The following is a 17,761-nucleotide window of genomic DNA, read 5'->3' as shown; positions in this document are numbered from 1 at the left end:
CTCTGTACCGGACGTCGCTGTTTGTTAAGTTTTTCTTAACAAAATATTTGTGTATAGCCCGGTTTCATGCTTTTGGCGCGTCTGCAGCTCGGTTGTTCTGGTTTTGCCCAAAATGTGAGGGGCACAAAAGGACCTGCGGCCCCGCCTCCATCCAGCCAGCCAACAAAGAGCCTGAGACTCACTGATGCATGCATGCATACTGCAGACAACAGAGCAGATCACACACAGTCCCATTTCACACTCTGATGAATGCATCACACCCAGTATACATGCATCAGTCCATGTGCAGTAGGCTACACACTGACAACAACTTTTGTTTTTAAATGCAAACTTTTAAGTTTTGAAAAGCTGGTGTCCAGCATGTATTTCAGTGTTTAAAGTATTCATTTTCGTATGATTCGCAGCAAACTCGCTCTATTCGCGCACGTTCATGTCTCGCTGGTCAACACCGCCACCTGCCGGACGCGCTCTGAACTGCAGCTCTGAACTTTCATTTATATGCATGTAAACACCAGAAAATGTATCTAACAAGTGCGAATTGAGCGACCTAAATCAGTAAAAGAGAGACTCTTTGGGACGTCCTGGAGATAAAATGCCCGCTAAATGAGTCCAAAGATGGGTAAACACATCCTCAAACACACACATTTAACAGCAAACAGAGAAATCTCACAAACACACACTTACTGTTCGCTACACAAACCTTTTATCCTTTTAGATTTTCACCAAGCCATTAATTTGTATGTATTTCACATTTTTATTTTATTTAATATATAGGCTATATATTTTTTAAGACTGCTGGCAGTCCCCCAGTGATTTTAGGACATCACATACGTATGACGCATTTTATTAAAAGACTTTTGGTTTATATTCCTTAAAATACAGCAAATACTTTTTTGACGAATTTATTGGATTATTTCTGTTAATTCGAATAATTTAAGTAGCATAAATCATTAAAACATTGACCAGTTTTGTTAATTTTACTACTAACTTGTATTGGAAAAGTAATACTAAAGAAGTGTAACGTCTAGAAAGATCAATATTTGTGTGTTGACAAACAGCTCACACACAGAGAGAGATTGGAGCAGCTCTCCGTCAGCTGGTGATACGCGTCTCACGCGTGCGGGACAGTGACGCGGGGGTCACGCCGCACATGAGTCCGTCACATGAGCGCGTCAATGTCAGAAGTGACGGGGAAAGATCTCAGCGTCGGTCCACAGGAGAGAGTCCTCTGATTCTGTGAGTTTATCTCTCTTTTATTCTATGTGCATGGATAGTTAATAATTAACAATACAAGTAATATGAATATATGTAAAACTACAAAGAATGGCTGTTTATGCATTTAACTTAATATTCTATTAATCAGCACATATATGGTTGTTGTAAAAAAAACACACATTAATTCTTGAAAATAAAGGTCCCAAAAGGGGAGTTTTCACAGTGATGCCATAGAAGAAAATGTTTTGGTTCCCCAAAGAACCTTTCAGTGAACAGTTCTTAAATGAACCATGTTTTCCACATTCCAACCTTTTGTGGAATGGACCATTTCCATGGATGTTAAAGGTTCTTCATAGAACCATCAATGCCAATAAAGAAACTCTTATTTTAAGAGTGTACTTTGGAATATGGAAATTCAGCTATATCAGAATTATCTGATGCATCACGGTTCCATGGTATTGCTACAGTACTTTTAGTATGTCCACAATAAAGTACTGTATAGCAGAACCATTCAGTAAGTGTATTGTGTTTATTTATTTAGGCGTATTAATTCATTTATTTACCTTAGCAATGTATTCCTTTGTTCCAAAGGTAGTTTGGATTGAGTTTACCTATAATAATAAGCAGTAAGGTTTGGCACGGAGAATTTAAGAAATTATTGATTTATTTCATACACACAAACAGAGTAATGCACATGTGCATGCCACGCCACAGACAGTCACACTTCCAGTCATGTCTAACAGGAGTCCAGGAGCTGACTCCGTGTTCCGAAAGAGAAGCAGCCGTTTACAGGAGGATCCTGTGTCCCGAAATATTTGGTATCCGATGAGCGTTTAGACAAGTTTGGAGTGGAAATGAGCTCTCTTTAAAAGTGCTGGCACACCAGATCCTGCCAGTTTCCACATGCAATGGGACTATAGCGAAAGAGGGAATGATTCTGAAGTGTTCGGGCTGAAATTAGCCTGCAGAAGGAAACGGAGAGCTGTTGAGTTTCTGCTGTGTGTCTCACACCTGCTTCTGTGCAGCCCTGGCTATTTCCACTGGGGCAGGTGCTGGAGGGGCAGGCCGGTGTGGTGGGGTATATTTAGACCCCCCCATTTCTGCCCTTCAACTCCCGTAACCGCCCCTCCCGCCACCAGCCGTCCCAACAGCTGAAAAATAAATATCAGCTGTCAGTGTCAGGGAAAAAGCTTTGCTGGCATGAAGGTGGAAATGCAGTATAAATGAGATTTTAATGAGAGTTGAGATATTTGTCATGTGCTGAAAGTTGTCACCAGGTTTGTTCTGTTTAAACTGATTTAACTCAGATGGGTTCACATCAGAGCTGTTGGTCAAGTGCAAACACACGGATAGGACTTTAGTTTACTCGCGCATTCCCCCACTGTTTGTTCTTAAGACTTAGTAAATAACACATCAGTGCTGAGAGTCCAAACTGTGAAATATCCCTACTGAGAGCAGTGCTGATACACATGTGAAACTCTTTGTATGACAGTTCATTTTAGCTGATCTGATCTATTATTTATGTAGTTGCAGAATATGCAAATTGTATTACTTTATATAGTTCAAAATGTCAACTTTCATAGGTGAGGTGGTCTCGTCTCACTCTGTGTTTCAGTGACCGCATGAAAAAGTTGACATGTCCACAACAGTTTGAATGCACTTACTATCAAATTCTTCATATATTCTTCTTTCTCTCCCAAGGCTGTATAACATAATCATGACATTATCAGTCTCTTGATGGGTCTCAGGATCTCATAACTGATCAGAGGAGCTTTTGAGGTAAGAGAGGGTTTCTACAAACTATAGAACATGTCATTTTATTGCATAATGCCTATTAGATTAATGGTCTTGTATTTAGAACACAGATTAAACCCATGCTAAATTATACTTTATGATACAACAATAATACAATATAATATACTGTTCAAAAGTTTGGGGTCAGTAAGAATAATAAAAAATAATACAACTTTTATTCAGCAAAGACGCATTCAATTGATCAAAAGTAACAGTAAGTGTTTTTAACATTGATAATAATAATAAATGTTTCTTGAGCAGCAAATCTGTATATTAAAATGATTTCTGAAGGATCATGTGACACTGAAGACTGGAGTAATGATGCTGAAAATTCAGCTTTTGGAATAAATGCGATTTTAAAATATATTCAAATAGAAAAGAGTTCATTTAAATGTTAAACATCATAAATAAAATGCTCTTGATGTTCTGAAAATAAGACAATATTATAATTGTTTAAAGGGACAGTTCACTCACTTACTCACCCTCATGTCGTTCCAAACCCGTAAGACTTTCGTTAAATCTGTTCATCAAAAGCGATCAAGTCTCTTCAGAAAATTTTGACAAAATCACTCAATTCATATGGATCAGTTTTACTTTAAGGACTTTCTGAAGCGTCAAAGTGTCAGTTGCGTTTGCGTAGCTGTCTATGGAGGGACAGAAAGCTTTTCAGATTTCATCAACAAGATCTTCATTTGTGTTCTGAAGATGAACGAAGGTCTTACGGGTTCAGAACGACATGAGGTTGAGTAATTAATGGGATAATTAAAATTTTGGGGGAACTAACCCTTTAAAGCTTTCTAAAGAAGTAGGCTATGTTTTTCCAGATTTGTGACTGGACTTGTCTCCCCGTGTGGTTGTTTTATATAGAGCGCTTCAGCAATCAGCACCTGTGCAGACACCTGTGAGCAGGCCGTCCTGCCTGTGTCTGTATGGATGGGAATGGCAGCATCAGCTGTCCGTGGGAATCATTCACACACAACATGGAAACACATTGTGATCATTGTCACAACGGTCCTGCTCTTTAGTGCTCCATCAGGTAAAAGTATTCCAGTTCTATTTAAATTCACACACACACACACACACACACACACACACACACACACACACACACACACACACACACACAAAGTTAACAAAAACAAGACTGCATAACATTTATTTACACGCCACATATTTTATTTAATAGATATGATAGCCTAAATGCCTCAAAACAGGTGGAAAGTAACTAATTACAAATATTTTCAAATATCTAATATGAGTAGATTTTTCGTATAATTAAATTGTGGTACTTTTACTTGAGTAGAATAAAAAAACTGCGGTGGAGCCCTGAGCTTCAGCCAATAACAGACAGATCTGAAGCAGTTTAGCCAATAACTGACTTAACTTAACTCGGGCGCAAAACCAATCAAAACTTCCAGTTCGGCTGTGGGGCGGGGCGTTTAAACCGCGCTTTGACGTTCAATCACTGGCGCTCGTGTTTTAAATCGGTAACGCTAACGTTTAAATTTTTTAGTGAATGTAAGTGATCATGCTCATATTCTGATTTTAAATCAGAATGGTACCATTCTGAATGGTAAAGTTCGCCCTCTTTAACAATACAGTTAAACTAAATGTACGAAGCACATTTTTTTAAAAAATCTGTAAAAACCTCAACAACAGATCGCATGATTTATCGGTCAATCAGATGCATGTAAAAGTGTAGTCCGTTACTATAGCAACAGTGGGCCGCCTCCCAGCACATTTTCGGATTTTAGAACGAAAAAAAAGAGCATTTAATTTAACATGTTAACCATATCCCACTTATTATTATTATTTATTTTTTTACTGGCACTTTTTTTATTCATATGGTTGTAAATCTCTCTTTTTTTATCGCATCTCTCACTTAACCTTCTTTGCTTTCAATTATGAAATGATTCAAATGAAAACATTTAAATGATCTTACCTGGACTTGCTTTTCAAAATGAGTAATAAAACAATCGCTCTTGACAACAGGAAAGCTAGTATGTTTGCTTAGCATACCATCAAACACTACAATTTATGAGTTTAATATATTTTTTTTTTTCAAAATCACAATACACGTCAGTCGTGTTTGAAATTACTTCTGTGGTTTCATGTTGCTTCTTAAACATATATTTGATTAGATTATATGATACAGGCTATGTTGATTAGCATTACATTAAAGGAATAGTCCACCCAAAAAAATTTAATTAGCCCATGATTCACTCACCCTCAAGTCCTCCTAGCTGTATATGACATTCTTCTTTCAGACGAATGCAATCGGAGTTATATTAAAAAATGTCCCGGCTCTTCCAAGCTTTATAATGGGAGTGAATGGCTGGAAAAAATTTGAAGCCCAAAAAAGTGCATCAATTCATGATAAAAAAAATACTCCACACGGCTCCAGTGGGTTAATAAAGGCCTTCAGAAGTGAAGCAATAGGTTTTTGTACGAAAAATACCCATATTTATAACATTATAATATAAAATAACTAGCTTCCGCCAGACGGCCGTACGCATACATACGTAAGAGTAACCGGTGGCTCATGTATGGCATAGGATGTAAGGAGTATCGTAAGCTTAGATGCCTCTCGCGGTTTAAACAAATAGGGCTGTGCAACAAACTGAAGCTCCTCTTCTATTATATAGAAATCCTCTGACAGTTCTTTTCAAAATTGCTAATTCGCAACTAGGGTTTTGTTTTTCTCTTACCTCTGAGCTTCCACGTTCGTCATTACGCTGTGTGCAGTCAGGGGTTAGTCTTCACCGTAAATCGATGCGTACGCATTTTTTTAATATAACTCTGATTGTATTCGTCTGAGTGAAGAATGTCATATACACTTAGGATGACTTCAGGATGAGTAAATCATGGGCTAATTTTCCTTTTTGGGTGAACTATCCCTTTAAAGACATACATCATTCTTATGAAAATACTTGAGATAGCTTGATGAACACAGATATATTATCGCTATCATGTGTTTGTCATCATGTTTCATCAGTCAAAACGTCTCTATTTGCATGTCATTATGTCCATATAAGGCATTTCCTGAAACATCATAAGATTAATACTTACATGAATCTCACTTGTGGTATGAATCAGTATGTACTGGGCTTCCAGTATGAATGAAACAGATGACATGAGAGTGTTAAGCTCTCCATATCACTATCATCTCCCCATTTTGGGTAAAAATAGAAAAATAATACTATACTTTGTAACGTAGTTACTTGAGTAGTTTTTAAGCAAACTACTTATTTACTCTTACTTGAGTCATATTATTTTTCAGTAGTTCTTGTACTCAAGTAAATTAGTATTTAAGTAGCAATACTTTTACTTAAGTACAATTTTTTAGTACTCTTTCCACCACTGTTCTTAGTTAGTAAATCCTGTTAAATGTACCTTCATTTGGTGTCTGACTCCTATAATGAGTGAATTCTGGAAATTTGGCCACTTTTAACATCTAGATGAAATAATACATTTGTTTTTTCCCTACAGTGTGTGCACAGTGTCGAATCTTGCGATGCAACTCAGATTTCGTGGCTGCGACTCTGGAGATGGGCATCATTGGAGGTGGGGGTAAAGAGGGTGCTAATGCTGGCTACTGCAGCGCCCTGCGATCCTACGCTCTCTGCACCCAGCGGACGGCCCGAGCGTGCCGTGGAGACCTGGCGTACCACTCTGCCGTGCAGGGCATCGAGGACCTGCTCATCCAACACCGCTGCCCCAAAACCGGCCCCACAGCTCAGCCGCGGCCCCTGCCCCAGACCCCGCTCTCAGGGGACGGATGCTTCTATGAGAAGGGGTTTATGCAGAGGGAGGGCCGGGCCCCTGAGTACCTGCACTGCGGGGTGTTTGGAGACCCTCATATCCGCACCTTTAATGACGAGTTCCAGACGTGTACAGTACAGGGCGCCTGGCCTCTCATAGACAACCAGTACCTGTACATCCAGGCCACCAGCACGCCCACTAGAGGGAGCTCTTACACCAGCATACTCACAAAGGTGTGGAAAAATCACATTTACATTTATCCTCTTCTATAACTAATAATCATATAATATAAAATTACCCTAGAATTATTCATTTAATAACACTTATTTGTATTGTATTTGTAATTACAATTTTTTAGGGATGAGTTGTATGTAGGATAACTCATTATTTTAAATAAACCTAAGGTTTATAGATGGTGGACTACATTGCTGCTAGTATTTGCAAAAACTCTGGATTAATCCAAACGCGAAGCAGCGACACGTCATAAAAGAGATCTTTTCAATTATTTCTGTCACGGCTGAAAAAAACACCTTACAAAGTGTGACATTGATAATCTCAGGTGCTGTTTGTGGTCCTTATTTAATGTTAAAAGCGTCTAATGTGAGTTTGAATATAATTTTGTGTGCTCTTTATAGCCATACTGATAACAATGGATAATTCACCTCAGATCTTGAAAATAAATTACAGGGAAAAAGAATGTTCAAACTGTAAACTCAATGTGAACAAACAAGTGTATTCTATGACAATGATTATGTCAGTCACTCAGTATGTAATTTTAATAATGTTAAAAGGATGTAGGCCTAATATATATTAATTTTACTTATCCATTTCGTTGCGAGTGCTCCAAGTAGGAGTGCAATGCACTTGCAGAGAGACTCCGCCCACACGATCTTCTGATTGGCTGTGATTTTTGTTTGATTTTGTCATCTTATAGTTGTGTTGTCTGGTGTGGACACTGGACAGACAAATTCGTTGTTGCTGGAATCTTATCACATGGTGTCTGGTTAGGACACAGTGTTAGCCTATCAGTTTTGTTTTGACACTCATCAACAACTGTGAAACAACATTACTGAGAAAACACTAAACCGTGTCTACACCAGACCCAACACAACAAAAGCAAATAGAACCCATTAAAATGAGTGATGCTGTGCTGATGTAAACTGATGTCCCATTCTATTTCTGACGTACTCCCAAGCGCTTGTGCAACTTCTGATACAAAAGACAAATGGATTTGCAATGGTCGCTTTATCGCATCCAGATAGGTCTGACTGCAGAACCGCAGAACCATATGTCATAGCAGTGTGAGGACGACAGCGCCAGCCTAACAGTCTGATGCCGGAACCGCATACCATACATATCCACCTTACATATGCCATACCTAAACTTACCCATCTCCACCCCCTGACCCCTAAACCCACCCCTAAACCTACCCATCTCCACCCCCTGACCCCTAAACCTACCCATCTCCACCCCCTGACCCCTAAACCTACCCATCTCCACCCCTTAGATGCATCAGACTGTTAGGCTGGCGCTGTCATCCTCACACTGCTATGACGTATGGTTCTGCGGTTCTGCAGTTGGTTAATATTGGAGAGGACAGCTTCTAGCTGTTGTGGTGTGAATAGCGCGTCCAGTGTAGACATGGTTAGTTGCTGAAAGTCAGAGACAGATTTTGGGCTGTCGGAGTTGACAGATTTCACAGGAAATCGCATAGAAATTGGCCCGGACTCAGATTTTTTTTAGCTTCAGACTATGATTTTGTCCAGTCAGAGAATATCTTTGATATTTTGAGCTGATATTAGAAGATGTATTGTTTTCAAAAATATTGGTAATTCTCATCTCGTGCTCATACTTTTGATTATAATACATTGCATCCAGTCAGGTCACAGGTGGTTGCATACAGTCCAGCCGTAAAAGTTCAAATATTTAAATGCAACCGATGATCAAATCGGACCCGTTAAGGCGGGCATAGCCTACACTGTGCTATTTCGGCAAGGTAGCCTACTCACACTGAACGAGTAGATCGCATGCGATGTAAAGCCAAAGCTCAGGATTTCTGTGATCACACTATACGGTCTGAACGTCGAGCTGCGACTTCACTGCTCAGTGCTCACACTATACGTGTGAAATATGCGCGAATCGGCGCGATAAACCTTCGTGCCAGGTTGCGCCTATATATCATCCAGAGATAGGCTATTGTCAAAACAAGCATCAGCTATCAATATCAAGATGATTTAGCATTTCCAATTTATGTATTAAATTATTATTAGTATTATTGTATATTATTATTATTATTATTATTAGGGAAGGCCTAGGCTACTTTTATTATTAAAGTGATAGGCTGTTAAATTGCCACGCAATAATTTCATAGCGCATCACCGCAAAACCAACGCGCTGTGAGGATAATAAAATATCACACAGAAGCACTCCTCCTCATTGAAAATTGTCTTAAATATTTAGGTCGATTACAATGAATTATAGGCATATAATTAATTATTAACCGTATATAATATGTCCGAACACAAACAGCTTGCCTTTATTTCAAAAACATTGTTTAACAAATTAATAAAAGAGGCAAAGTGTACATAGAATAGAATAGAATAGAATAGAATAGAATGAGGCATTTATATAGCGCTTTCATATGTAGGCTACTACTGTACATCCAAAGCGCTACATCGCAGGTGGCTTGGAAGAAGTGGGTAATGGTTCATCCATTTTGCAACAGGAACTGGAGGTAAGCAACAATAATTTGTAGCTAGTTTGAACTACAGAACTTAAAGATCTCCCTCTTTTCGTTTTTTTTTTTTTTTTTTGCTGCAGATGAAATGGTTAAACTTGTTTTCGCGCAGGCGCAGTGAGGGAAAAACACTGAGTTTAGGCCAATCGGTTCGTATCTCTGCTTCAACTGCGCGCACGAGGAGCGACCAAAATTTACCAGAAATTCATCCGACCATCCGATTGCCGGTCGGGAGAGGTTAATCGCCTCTCGTTTCCCCCTGTACACTGCACGACAAACGACGCACGACAAAGCTGAAAATCGTCCCGACCCGAAAAAGAGTCGCACGAGTCGGAATTCGGCTCAAAATCGGACGAAAATCGCACAGTGTATGCCCGCCTTTAGGTTTGAGATCTGTGCTGTTGGTCCTGATTCTAAGGAGTAGGCTTATTCCATTAGATAGTTTCTGCTTTAATTTATTTATGCTACTTTTGGGAGCACCAGTTTGCCTGGAAACAAGATGTGATTATGAATTAGCTGATGCAGTTGCACTTTTGAAGAAGAACCAGTCAGTGGATTTGCCAGGTTATTGCAGCATCAAATCGGTAAAAGGTGCACATTTTTTATTTGAGACTTATTAAGTAGATTCATTCTGTTTTATTTAAGAGTTATGGCAATAAAATAATCTGCACATATTAGTTTTGAAATGTTATTAGAAATTCTAATAACAAATATCTGGCTTATTTTTATTGGTGGATTCTGTACAGCCAGTGGAGAACTGATGATGCTGTACAATAAAAAAATTCTATCCAGTGGTTTGATCAGCTTATTCAGAGGACTCCTTCTCAAACAGTGTATAAAACCAAAACTAACTGTTGGCCTTTTTACATGCTGGTCAGACATTCTCTTATTGTTTATGTTTGGGATTCCCTAAGTACATGTAGTTAATTAATATTACTCTGTACTTCAAAGTATAATTACACTGTAACAAAGACACCTTAAAATAAAGTGTAACCAAAATATTATGGTACAGTAGAGGTTTCAAGAGTGGGATTTATGGCGACCTTACGGGGAACAGTTATTAAAAGTGGAAAGGTTTCATGAATGTTAAAGGTTCTTCACTGAATCACAGATGCCTTTATTTTTAAGAGCGTACATGAGGCTATCTGTTAAAACACTCCACATTTTCAGTCAGTCCTTAAACACATACACTTTTTTATTGCCATATTAAAGGCTCCAGCATTACTTAATCAACAGCCCATCTTAATAAAGACTGTTCTTATTCCCTTATACGAGCCTGTCCAGCTGAGAGGGAGATAACACATTTGTCTTCTTTCAGCGCTGCTGTTCAGTGCTTTCAAACACATTGGGTTGAGGTAATGATATTCTACAGCCTGACATCTAATGATGAATTGCGATGAATAATTAATAGGACATGCATAATGGGATATGTGCACGGATTTAGAATCGCTCCTGTTTTAATGTCCCGCAGCTGACATTTCTCGGGTCTGTTTCCTCATCAGATCACGGTTATCTTGAAGAACTGGCGTGAATGTGCAGAGCAGCAGGTATATCAAGCAGAGCTGGATAACGTTCCCCCGGCGTTCGTGGACGGTTCTGTGACCAGCGGCGATCGCAGAGGGCACCAGAGCCTGCGCGTTCACTCTCACGACCCAGGCCGACATGCTGAGATCTGGGCGACTCACATCGGGACGACGCTAGTGGTGCGTCAGGTCGGCCGGTCGCTGAGTCTGTCCGTGCGCTCGCCTCGTGCGATCGTGGAGTCCTATACGCCCGAGCAGGACCTGCAGTTGTGCGTATGGGGGTGTCCGGTCTCACAGCGCCTGGAGATGCCACACGCTCATCCGTCCTCGCCTGCGTACTCGCACTGCTCCTCACTGCTTCCGGTGCGGGATGTGTATTTCCAGGCTTGCCTGTTTGACCTACAGGTCTCTGGGGACGTGAACTCCAGCGCATCAGCTGTGGCTGCTTTAGAGGACGCTCGTGCGATGATCTCTGACCCTGATAGGGTTCACCTGCTGACGGACAGGGCAGGTACTAACCCTCCGTCACTGCCGGTGGTGCTGGCCTTAAGCGTCCTCACAGAGACACTCAGACACACTATTTTGGGCTCAGTGTGACATCAAAAACACTGCACTAAAGCAGGCCTTGTGTGATATTTAAAGGGTATTTATACTATTGTTCAATGTTTACATCTCAGTGGTTTGGAGGCTTGGGTTTTGTGAGTTAGAGGCTGTCTGGAACGGCCTTGTTAAGAAGAATTTTATTGTGTTTGTTTCAGTGTTAAACGCACATGTGTGTGAATTATAAATGTAACATATTTGTGAAGATTTTTAGCAGGATAAACTTGAATAACCTTTGCAAAAATGTAAATATGAATGATATTTTCTCATGCAGTATGTTTTCTCAAAGGTGGATTAAATTTATGCAGGAGTGTATTTATAATAACGAAGAAATGTAAAATAATTCCACAGAGCAGGTTATTGTCATATGCTGGCCTACAAAGTATTAATTAATGAAGGTCATCAGGGTTAGTCATGTTTTTTTTAGGGCTGCCAAAGTTAATGCATTACCTGAAATTATTTAAATATATTTTGGTAACACTTTACAATAAGGTCTCATTCATAACCATTAGTTAATGTATTACCTAACATCAACTAACAATGAGCAATACATTTGTTACAGTATTTATTAATCTTTGTTAATGTTAGTTAATAAAAATGCAGTTGTTGTTCATTGTCTGTTCATGTTAGTTCACAGTGCATTAACTAATGTTAACAAATCATTTTGATTTTAATAATGTATTCGTAAATGCTGAAATAAACATTAAGAAATAAATGATGTAGAAGTATTGTTTATTCCTAGTTCATGTTACCTAAAGTAGTTAACTAATGAAACCTTATTGTAAAGTGTTCCTTATATTTTTAATAGCGATTAATCGATTTGACAGCACTAAAGGAAACAAAGTAATACAAAAATAAATTCAGGACTAAATTGAACTAAAACTAATTGCATTTGTTTTTTCAAGTCATTTTATTACATTATTAATTTTCCCATTATGACATTTATTTATTTATTTAGAATTTCTGCAGGTATTGGTGTCATGAACATGTTTCTATAACACTGGAGATGTACTGTAGAATAAAGCAGTTCATGGCAAACTGCAATAATCACTTTCTCAAAACTAAAATAAAGAGTACTGAATCATTTTCCTGTTCTTATGATTTCAGAACATTATGGACATTATATGTGTCTGAGAAATTTACAATGAGAATCAATGATTCTTTTCAGTAATTTTTCTTTCATAGATCTTCATTGCCCAGAGACTTCTACCTAAAGCCTGTGGAAGACCATGATGATGGATCTGTGGTATTCTCTGTTCGCATCTGTTGTTTAAAGTTAAAACCATAGTTTTCAGCAGGTGTGAGGTGGAGGCTGTAGATTCATCTGTTTGAGGATCACAGGTGATGGAGGTTTCACCTCGTGAATTATCAAATATTGGTGGCTGATTCTGAGTCTTTCACTGAATGGTGTTCATTTGGATGAGCTTGAGTGTTTATATTAGTCTGTGTTATGTCATTTAAAACGGTCTTTTCCCTGCACTCTTACCTTAAAAGTACCATTCACTATAGTTTATGCTAGTTTTATGTTCATATGATATAATATAGGATGGAACAACAGGTGTTAAAAAGTACTCTACAGACAGCCATCCATAACAGAGGGAGTTATATAGGCAATATCCCACACTCTTCGGAGAGGATTGTACTCTGGAGATAGATGGACAGCATAATGAATGAGGTAAGCAGCTGTTTGTTTATAGGCTCCTCCAATCACTATGATGACAGATGAACGGGGTTATATAATCAGACTCCTCCTAAACTTTTTGTAGGGGCTCATGCTGTGAAGTGTTTTGGATCAGTCAGCAGATGGCAGTGCTCATCCAATCAGAACAGTCCATGTGAATAGTCTCTCTGTAACACACGTTTCAGAGCATGTGGACTGTTCATGGTTGCATTGGTTTGGTCATCTCTGACCACTGGACATGTCTAATCTGTCAGATATATCTTAGTTATCATAAGATATTTCTCAAAATACCTCAAATACAATGTTTTTGGACATGTACCAGGGTAGCATGGTACAATGTACATTTTCTGGTCATGTACCAGGACAATACCATGGTATTTTGACATATATCAAGGTAATACCATGTTTTGTGGTCATGTACCAGGGCAATACCATGGTTTTTTGGATATGCACCAATGCAATAACATGGAATTTTGGACATGTGCAAAGGCAATATTGTGGTTATTGGCCATGTACCAGGTTAATGACATGGCATTATCTAAGGTTGGCCTACCTAGTGCAATTTGTGTGGTGGCAAATGCATTTGGTTATCATTCGGTAGTATGGCATATCCTCACATAAACCTACTGTGGCAGTACCATAGTACAGTGACAAAAGTAAATGCATATACCAGTACACCACATTACTACTGTGGTATATGTAAGTATAACCATCCGATACCATTTCTTTACCATAGTACAGCCACAATCATTTTTGTTAGGGTAAACTGGGCTGTCTAGAAACACTTGATTCTTTGGTGTCATTCAGTTCAGGTTCAAATGCATTTGTTATGTAGAAAGAAAACCCCACCACTATTATGAATGAGTCACAGGAGTGTTTTGGAGCAGGGCACAGTGCGCTCTCATACTCCACCCCTGCTCCATATAATTACTCCACCTCCTCAAAGACTCCTGCCCCTTACCCACGAGCTGTCCACGCGCTCTGGACAGGTTGCCATTGGCCCGAGTGGACGCAAACAGCCCGTGTGTCCTATGAGAGAGACGCGCCTGAGGCGATCCACGGGGCGCATGTGGGTGTCCAGCACGGATGCCCATGTGTGTCCAGCTCGCATCATCAGCAGAGCGGCCGTGTGAACTATATAACCACCCACTCCCACTCCCCGTGTTTACTGACAGAACAGAGTCACCAACATCTAATCGAAAATAATATTACAACATAAAATAACACCAGGACGTACTGGTGAGCTTGTTGCTGAACTGATCAATTCAGTTACTTTGATAACCGAAAAGAGAGCGTTAATAGAACTATTAGTGGAACACTGCTAATTACTACTGGAATTCTTGTTCGGAAAATTAGTCGAATAGAAAAATGGGCGTACTGACAAAGAAACCCAAGACCTTAGAAGTTAAGTTCAGTGACCCGAACAAGAGCGCGTATAGCGGCGGGGATAAAGTGGCCGGGCGGGTGGTCGTGGAGGTGGCGGAGGTGGTGCGGATTTCCGCCGTTAAACTCTTCGGAATCGGATGCGCTAAAGTCGATTATAATAAAGGAAAGCTGCGCTGCAGGGAGGAGATTGAGTACCTGAAATATGAAGAAATTCTTCACCTCGATCATCAGCCAACAGGTGAGACTCATACAAACTTTTGAGCGAATTCAAGAGGGTCTAACGTTACTTTTCTCTTCAGTAATTGTGCCTGTGCCTGTGTCCAGCCACGCACTGTTGCTATAGTAACCTCCTTAAAAGCTTTAGTTTTAGTTACTTTAGTTGTCATTAAAACGTTTTAAATCCTAAATGTAAAACATCATACATCATTTTAAGACCTCTAACCTCTGTTTTAACTTCTTTTGGGTGGTTTCAAGCCCCATAACTAGGCCTAGTCGTGCTCCTATGTAACATACTAGTTTGAACAAGGATAGACAGATATTTTTCTCCCATTTACTTTGACTCTAATTTTGGTGTGGGTTGAATTAAGTTATCTGTGCATAGAATGAAAATCAAAAGGGGATAACTCAATGAATGGGGGGTTGGGGAGGGGACATATGTAAGTTTACGAATTGTTTATTGAAAAAAACCTTTTTAAATTGAAAATGCAAAAGACATAAGGGTGAGTAAATGATGATACGGAGTGTTTTTTAAAGCACAATCTCTTCTCCACAGATGCAGATGGCTCCATCACTCTCAGGCCTGGAAACAAATACGAGTTCATGTTTGGATTCGAACTTCCTCAGGCAGGGTGGGTTTCTTTTCGAAATTTCCTATTACAAATATTGCATTAAAATAATCATATTTTAACGCAAGACCTTTCAATACAGGTGCTTGGTTTCCTCGTATGTGGGAAAGTTTGGCTCAGTCCAGTACTACGTGAAGGCCGTCATAGAGAAATCAGGCCATTCGTATGCAGAATGCAAGCGATATTTCGAGGTGGAGGAACCCATTGATGTCAACACCCAAGATCTCATGGTGAGTAATTCCACAGAGGTCACACAAATATCTGTGAAATTTACATGGTTAAAACGTGAGAAAGAACTTTAGTACTTTCTGCTTCCTCTCAGGCTCCAGTTGCAGGAGCGAGTCAGAAGAAAGTCACCTGCATGTTTATTCCAGACGGCAGCGTTTCCGTGGCCGCTCACATAGGCCGGAAGGGTTACAGCGAAGGAGAAGACATCTGCATCGACGCTCAGTTCGAGAACACCTGCTCTCGGATCATCATTCCTAAAGCCGCCATCATAGCCAAGCACATTTACCTTGCGAATGGCCGCACCAAAGTGTTTCACGAGAAACTCATTTCTGTCCGGGGCAACCACATCATATCTGGCATGCGTGACGTGTGGCAGGGGAGAGTCCTCCGTGTGCCCAAGCTGAAGCCCACCATCCTGGGCTGTGACATTATCCACGTTGACTACTCTCTGAGGGTAAGTTATATTCTTGATAATCAATGCAGATGCTTCAGACTTCATTAGTACATGCGGATCAGAGGTTAACCTCTATGCCGGCGTCTCTCTCTCCGGGTTTAGATCTCTGTGTCAATCCCAGGAAGCGAGAAGCTGATCCTAGAACTGCCTCTGGTCATCGGGACGATCCCCTACAACGGCATGAACAGTCGGACCAGCAGCATGAGCAGCCAGGATGGCAGTGCCACCTCCAGCACCTGCGTGTCGCTCCCGTCTTCTCCGCCCAGCTACAGCGAGATCTCCCGGGACAACCACATGGATAGTTCCGTCCTTCCTCTCCTGGATGATTACGACGAGGATGACAGTCCTATCTTCATGCATGTTAGCGAGGTTCAGCTTCCCCCTCCTCCACCATACACTGAGGTACACACACACACACACACACACACAAACAGATATATTTAAACACAGCCTTTACCCTAGTTGAGATTGCACTAAGAATTGTGTCTGTCTTTTCTCTGATTAAACAGCAGAACTGAGGCTGCATTGGCAATGGAGTTCTCCTTCACTCGCTGCCAAAAAAATATTAAACTCCAGTAGAAGATCAAACACAGGAAGATTCAGATCTCAGAACGCAGAATGACACTGCTAAAAGACCATGCATGCTTTACTCCAGACTTGTGGACTATGAAACGCTTTGTCACACCAAGAACTGGTTGATTGCAAGTCGATGAAGTCACCTGAAGCTGTTTTACTGAATCACAGGACAGTTTTTCTGATGTAAGAAGACTCCACCTCTTGAAAATGACCATTGACGTCTTCATGTTTAATTCTGAAGAACCCTCAGCATCTGAGAGAGTTTGTACATTTATGATTTTGCCATATTGGTGTAATATTCTTTCTGCTTTTATTCCAAATTGGAATGTATAGAGTAAAAAAAAAATTCCGATTTTTGTGATGCACAAAAATGTGATGCAGTTCTGTGAGTGGAAACAATTGTAGCCTATATCATAATGAGTTATCATGCTGAGCTTTTGTTTGCTGATTGCAGACAAGTATCACAATCCTAGAAGCATGTTTATTTCTAATTTTATAGATATAAATCAGAATATGCATTTATATAGAATATGCCTACATAGTCAGTTTTCATATAGTCTACAATAGAGTATTAGTGTCAAAGTAATCCAATTTGAAATTTAATGTGTGCATTTTTTAATGGATTTTTTTATTTTAAAATGATTGAGTTAATAAAAACATTTTCACAATACAATAAAAGTTAAAATGATTAAATGCAATCAAGTGTCATTGAACTTATTATCTATCTATCTATCTATCTATCTATCTATCTATCTATCTATCTATCTATCTATCTATCTATCTATCTATCTGTCCATTCATCCGTCTATCTGTTTACTGTATATCTGAGTACTATATATTATTGCATACTGTGAAATTTTACAGTCACTGTACTAAGCATGTAGTTTTGTTTTATGAAACATATGGTGTGTAAGTACATTAGCACAGAGTCTTGTCTACATTATTGGCATGAGGATGAAT

General features: G+C 39.6%; 2 protein-coding genes across 3 annotated transcripts; both read left to right on the top strand.

Moving 5' to 3' along the window:
* Positions 1-1,142: 1,142 nt before the first annotated feature.
* Positions 1,143-12,717, top strand: hjv (hemojuvelin BMP co-receptor). The gene is made up of 5 exons (XM_084385067.1): positions 1,143-1,236; positions 2,917-2,994; positions 3,877-4,045; positions 6,499-7,004; positions 11,011-12,717. The coding sequence occupies exons 3-5, from the start codon at positions 3,943-3,945 to the stop codon at positions 11,626-11,628; spliced, it is 1,227 nt and encodes a 408-aa protein (XP_084241193.1). The 5' UTR covers positions 1,143-1,236; positions 2,917-2,994; positions 3,877-3,942; the 3' UTR covers positions 11,629-12,717.
* A 1,762-nt stretch (positions 12,718-14,479) lies between these two features.
* Positions 14,480-17,497, top strand: txnipb (thioredoxin interacting protein b). Of its 2 annotated transcripts, none has more exons than XM_084385959.1 (6): positions 14,480-14,936; positions 15,471-15,546; positions 15,626-15,773; positions 15,866-16,225; positions 16,328-16,627; positions 16,735-17,497. In XM_084385959.1, the coding sequence occupies exons 1-6, from the start codon at positions 14,681-14,683 to the stop codon at positions 16,741-16,743; spliced, it is 1,149 nt and encodes a 382-aa protein (XP_084242085.1). In that variant the 5' UTR covers positions 14,480-14,680; the 3' UTR covers positions 16,744-17,497. The 2 variants fall into 2 exon arrangements, with proteins under 2 accessions (XP_084242085.1, XP_084242086.1); XM_084385960.1 differs by having other exon boundaries at positions 16,738-16,858.
* Positions 17,498-17,761: the final 264 nt, after the last annotated feature.

This window comes from Rutilus rutilus (genome assembly GCF_951802725.1).
Source record: "Rutilus rutilus genome assembly, chromosome: 17".
In the NCBI taxonomy this organism is placed as follows: Eukaryota; Metazoa; Chordata; class Actinopteri; order Cypriniformes; family Leuciscidae; genus Rutilus; species Rutilus rutilus.
This window is presented reverse-complemented; position numbering and strand designations above follow the sequence as displayed.